Consider the following 5,834-nt stretch of genomic DNA (forward strand, 5'->3'; position numbering starts at 1 on the left):
TGCAAAACTATATTTGAGATGTCATTCTCAATTTACCAATACGTATTTTTTTTAAAATAAAATACATTTTTTTATATGTGATTAATTCATATCATTGTATCAATTATAATTTATAATAAATTTTTGTAGTATAAATTTATTAATAATGTTTTTATAAAAATAAATTTTTAACATATTTAAAATTCAATAGAAAACAAGAAATTAATTTTCAAGCACGTGGTATTTTAATTTATCAATAAATTAAAGAGGAAAACTAACAACACTCTCTTTTCAACATTTTTTTATCACTCGTTTTTTTAATAGTTGAAACACATATGAGTCCTACCACTTTATGTGAGATCCATTTTTAAAATGAGGAACCCACATATGTTTCATAAGAGAGTGAATGTTGAAAAGAGTGTTAAAAAGAGAGTGCTCTTAGTAGAAATAACTTGTTTATAAGGTTTCGGGTAAAAAAATATCCTAAAACTTTGTTAATTCTGTTCAAAATTATTACACTACTAAAAGGACTTATAAATAAACAACAAATGTCGTGCTTAAAATCTTCCTCCATATCAAATTATCTTACAAATGTCATTTGCTTATTGGTCTAATTAATCAACTTTTCTCTCTAACACATATTTTCTCTCTTAATTAAAATTTCAAATTTTTATCACATTTTTTTTCACACATTATTACTTTCATTTTAATTTTTTCTCTATTTATTTATTTTCACTAAAAATATTAATAACCTATTTTTTAAATAATAAAAAATTTATTTATTTCACGGGTAACTATCAATACAATATGTATTTTATTTTAATCAATCATTATTTTAATTTTAGAGACAAAATCTTTATTTTTTTTACTTTCTCCATCTCACGATTAATTTTTTTTCTTTTTATATAATTATTGTTTATTTTACAATTAATCGTAACGAATAATTTTTTTTATTTTACAGATATTTATCAACACAATATCTATTTTATTTTAACAACAATTATTTTTATTTGAGAGACAATTTTTATTTTCAAAAGTTAGAATTTCATTTTTTTCCTCCATATCACGGGTCCTTTTTTTTTATATGATTATTTAATACAATTAAATTTATATTATTATTATTCATTTATAATTAAAATCATTTATTTTAAATTTACCCTGTCTAAATATATTTTATATATAAAATAAATTTACATGAATATTTTCCTAGGTTTTTGATAGAAAAATGAAAATGTTCAGTTTTAGTCTTTTAGATATTGTTACGCATAATGGTGAATTCAAATAAATTGTTCTAGGACGGTTAATTGTTGGGATACCGGTAAAATTTCCCAATGTTCAACAAGCGTGCCCCAATTCAAAGGCAACCTCCCCTCTTTCGAACAAGCGTACACCATATGTGAAGAAGATCTCAAAGATAAGACCCAATTCACTTTTCTCAGTTAGGTGTTCTTTCTTTTGATCCTATCTTCATTGGAATACAAGTATTCTAGATTTTTCTTAACATGCAACATTCATGTTTTATTGTCTTCCGCGTTTAGTTGTTTATACATGCTTAATTCTTTTGATCATTAAAAAGCATTTGTATTAGGTCTGTATATAGTTTCTAGCAGATGAATAGATAGTGATGTTAGTTAAACTGATTTCTTAGGTCTGTTTATAACCAAAAATATATGCAAAGTCTCCTTTTCTCTATATACTCATCAGTATTATATGCTCTTTTCCGGTAGAAATAAGATATCCTCTGGATGCAATTGCAAAGACTAATCCTTGAGCTGGAGAGGACCGCAAAGTATTATATGCCCGTTTGTCTAGACTTTTGATTAAAATACCTCAAACCCGAAATTCTATTAAATTTAGGTACAAATATTTCCATCTATATATGCTATATATCACTCGTATAACAATACCTCACACTCAAACAATACCATAACTAACTAACAAACCTCCCTATAATTATAATCACACTATTATTGACCTCTTGCTAGTTGCAGGGCCACTAAATTTCCTATGAAAAACCACTTATATATATAAATAATATACATCATAATTTATCTAACTAGCTAAATATTTCATGATCAACATAAATCATGAGCTGTCTGAATCCGATTGTTCGGCGGCTTCCCGATTTGCAGACAATCAATCGGCGGAACCGTTGTAGTTTTCAGTTCACCATAAGTCTCCCAACAGAATGGATCATAAAGATGGTATTTGTCTTGAACAGGTTGTAATTCGACGCTTGTTAAAGAAACATCCACACAAGGCAAGCTATCGCTGCACGCAAAGTGAACCGGCTTAACTGTGTATGTTCCCTTTATACTTTCGTAGTTGATTCCTGTGAGTGCCACTGCTGCTGTTTGGTTTTGGCAGTTTCTTTTGTCGCAGTAGAATTGGTCGATTACGATCGGGAATTGAACTTCGGATACTTGTATGTTTGAGAATAGTACTCCTTGTACAGAACCTGATCCACCCTGCATAAATGATTTTGAAGTCAAATTTTTTTATCAACTTAGGCATAGTCGTTTTTTAGGGTGTGCAAGACGGACTACCGTACATGACCCGAAATTTGTCACGATTAAACCTTTGCTAAATAGGGCCTTATAAAATGTTTGTCATAGTTAAACTGTGACAAATCTACATAGTTTAACTGCGACAAATCTAAACGTGACCTCCAAAAACTTGAGACGACTCTGAGGTTAGGGATCATTAATTTTGTCTTATAAATAACCTTCAACTTAGGATTTTTTCTTACCTGCCATGTTTTGATTCTGACTCCATTCATTGTGTTATGCATGTTGACATCCCTGATAGTAATGTTTGAAACACAAGCTCTGGTATTATCCTTTCCTAGACCTCCAATGCTGATTCCATGTCCTGGTCCACAGTTGACATTATGTACATATACATTTGAACAACCAGTTTGTATCGAAATACAGTCATCTCCTGCATAACAGTTATAATTCAAAACAACAATTAGTCAACTCGGATTATTTATGCTTATAAGTTTACATATTATGCTTTGCGTTTTCATTTAGAGATTCTGTTTTGTATTCCCTCGGGTCCTATTTATAAGAAAAAATTTATTTTTTAGATTCATTGAATAAGCAATGTATTTAGACTATATATATAGTTCAGATACTCTATAACATCTGTTGTTCCTGTCGATGGAAATTTGGAATAATTTATCCATGATTGAAATATTACCGCAAGCTAAAGTGCTTTTGTATATCAAAACATCTCTGGAGTTCTGCAAGTGAATTCCATCGGTGTTAGGGCTGTCACCAGGAGACGTTACGGTCACATCATGAACCAAAACTCCATTACAATTATCAAACTTGAGATGACATTGTGGACTATTTTGAATTGTTATGCCTGTGACTGTTGGATTAATACTTCCATAGAACCTTATTGCCTGTAACATAAACAAATATTACTTTCATTATGTTCCGAAAATCTTCTAAACATAAATAAATTAGGTTTTGTTTCGGTTTAAAATGTTACTCACAGTTGGTTTGATTCCTGGCATTTTTCCTCCGAGTGAATTTTCAATCTATTGCAATTGCAAAAAAGGTATAAACAATTAGCCTCGTGTGAACAAAATTGTCATGTTAAGTAGGCGTATTCAATGTCAGATGCGTGTCAATGACTAACACCAACACGACACGACACTGATATATGTGATTACAATCAATCTCTTTTATTTTCTTAAGCTATTACAGTTATCTACGTGTCAGTTCGTTAATTACCTGCATTGGTGGGCTTCCGAGTGTGTTGTTCAAAGGGACTAAGAGTTTTTCTTCATCATCTAAAGGATCATTATACTGAGTGTCTTGCCACCAAACTGAGCCTCTTCCATCAATGATGCCATTTCCTTGAATGGTAAACCCTACTAGTTTTATAAAATCCAACCATTGTAGTAGTCCTTTGCCCCAAACATTGGGATTTGTTGGTGCAATAATGGTTCCTTCAACCTGCAAAAAATTAACCTTATTAGCCTACAACTGAATTGTCTGTTTCAACAATATTCATTACCTAAAGAAACAGAATCACATGTAGAACAAGTGCATATGTTTTGACATGTAAATGTAAATATATATATATATATATATATATATATATATATATATATATATATATATATATATATATATATATATATATATATATATATATATATATAACTCTTTCAAATAAAAAATGTTACCTGAAAAATGATTTTGGGTTTACAGAATTGGCCTGAGAATACAATTGGGCCTACTAAGAAGACATAGTCTGCTGGAATGAACATGGTTGATGACTCTACTTTACATGCTGCAGCCCATGTGGCTTCAAATCCCTGCATTTTATTTCAACCAAAATTAACTTACGAGCGTGGTAAAGATCAGAGTCATTATTGAGTGCGTGTCAGACAAACTACTACACATGATTTAAAATTTGTAACGGTTAAATCGCAATTAACTTAGCTAAACCGGTTTTGATAAAGAGATTAATTACTGTTTGAATTGTGACTCTAACTGTCTTAACGAGAATCATTTATCATCATGTAGGTCCCACCTCTTTGGTTTGTTCTAGTTATTGTATTTTTCTCACTACTTAGCTTTCAATCGATGTCATTGTAAACTTTATATAACGACATATTATATTACAAACACGAGAGTTGCATTCAAAGCATAAAACAGAAAAAATAATTAATTAAGCTCCTAATTGCATATTATTAATTTACCATAAACTTAGGTAGCAGAACCCAAATGATTACTACTTGTTAGAAGGAAACAAAATATTTCAAACACGGACGGTCTAACAAAACAAACAAAAAATTAACAAATTCATAACCATAATTATAGTGGTTAAAATATAATAATTTTGTAGTTATAGTTTCATTTTAAATATTAATGAAATTTCCATGCAATTGTGATTGTGTCACTTTTCTTTTATTAGTAAACAAAAATTTAATAAAAATACATTTAATTGTGATCTGAACACTCTTCGTTCGACTAATGTCTGACTTAATTTTTAAAACAATGAAAAATATCGTATATAATCGACTAAATATAATGAAATTCAAGTTTTAATTTACCTTTGTATCATCACTTTTTCCATCTCCTTTAGCTCCAAAATCTAGCACATTGAAAGTGGTAGAGGATTCACTAATGTAAGTTTGTGGTGGTGGAGTTAAGTGTGTAACTTCTTCTTGTGGCGCTGGAGGCGGCGGCGGTAAGTGCGAGGGAATGCTTTTTTGTGGTGGCGGTGGCGGCAGTGAGATTGAAGGAATGCTCTTTTGTGGTGGAGAAGCCTTAAATTTTGTTCCTCCTCCTCCACCATTATTGCTATGTCCATTGCCATGACTCTTTCCTTTCTTCTTCATCATAGAAACCATCTCTTCTCTATTTTGTCTCCAATGTTTTCCTCTTCTTGCATTGCACTCTTCAAAATTTGAACACAAAATAATAAAAGCAATAAGAAGAATGTATGTGAAACTCTTAAAGCTCAAGCCACACATTTTTAATATTTGTTTATATAGAAATGTGAGAGAGAGGAAGAGAAGAGAAAAATTGAGAGAATTATTTGTGTTGTGTTGCTAAAAGAATAAGTGAAGGTTATGTGTTTATATAGGGAGAGAATTTATTTATTTTTCAAGAGTATTAATAAGTGTTTATGCTAAAACAATAAAATATTCTTGATAATGGCAAGCATTAATGTATTCATTCTTTTTCACCCTCTCATCTTTTATTAATTGTTTTTACTTTTTGTGAATTTTGGTTAGAATTTTATTTAGTGAACAAAAGTGGGGCTGCTATACTTTTGTTGCCACATATCAAAAGTGATTACATGTGACCAAGCCAAAAGACAGTTGGGGG

The 5,834-nt window shown here is 30.3% G+C and overlaps 1 protein-coding gene across 1 annotated transcript; it reads right to left on the reverse strand.

Moving 5' to 3' along the window:
- Positions 1-1,745: 1,745 nt before the first annotated feature.
- Positions 1,746-5,565, reverse strand: LOC131620543 (polygalacturonase At1g48100-like). Its single transcript, XM_058891656.1, has 7 exons — positions 5,054-5,565; positions 4,181-4,312; positions 3,723-3,947; positions 3,482-3,526; positions 3,181-3,388; positions 2,729-2,919; positions 1,746-2,447 (listed from the first exon to the last, which is right to left on the reverse strand). The coding sequence occupies exons 1-7, from the start codon at positions 5,474-5,476 to the stop codon at positions 2,055-2,057; spliced, it is 1,617 nt and encodes a 538-aa protein (XP_058747639.1). The 5' UTR covers positions 5,477-5,565; the 3' UTR covers positions 1,746-2,054.
- Between the last annotated feature and the right edge of the window lie 269 nt (positions 5,566-5,834).

Source organism: Vicia villosa, linkage group LG7 (genome assembly GCF_029867415.1).
Source record: "Vicia villosa cultivar HV-30 ecotype Madison, WI linkage group LG7, Vvil1.0, whole genome shotgun sequence".
Lineage (NCBI taxonomy): Eukaryota > Viridiplantae > Streptophyta > Magnoliopsida > Fabales > Fabaceae > Vicia > Vicia villosa.

What these genes read in the sequence shown, in the direction of transcription:
- LOC131620543 (XM_058891656.1), bottom strand. Translation starts at nt 5,476, where the DNA reads ATGTGTGGCTTGAGCTTTAAGAGTTTCACATACATTCTTCTTATTGCT. An exon ending in AACCCAAAATCATTTTTCAG is followed by an intron (nt 3,948 to 4,180) that starts GTAACATTTTTT and finishes AATTTTTTGCAG; the next exon opens with GTTGAAGGAACCATTATTGC. An exon ending in CAAAAGCACTTTAGCTTGCG is followed by an intron (nt 2,920 to 3,180) that starts GTAATATTTCAA and finishes ACTGTTATGCAG; the next exon opens with GAGATGACTGTATTTCGATA.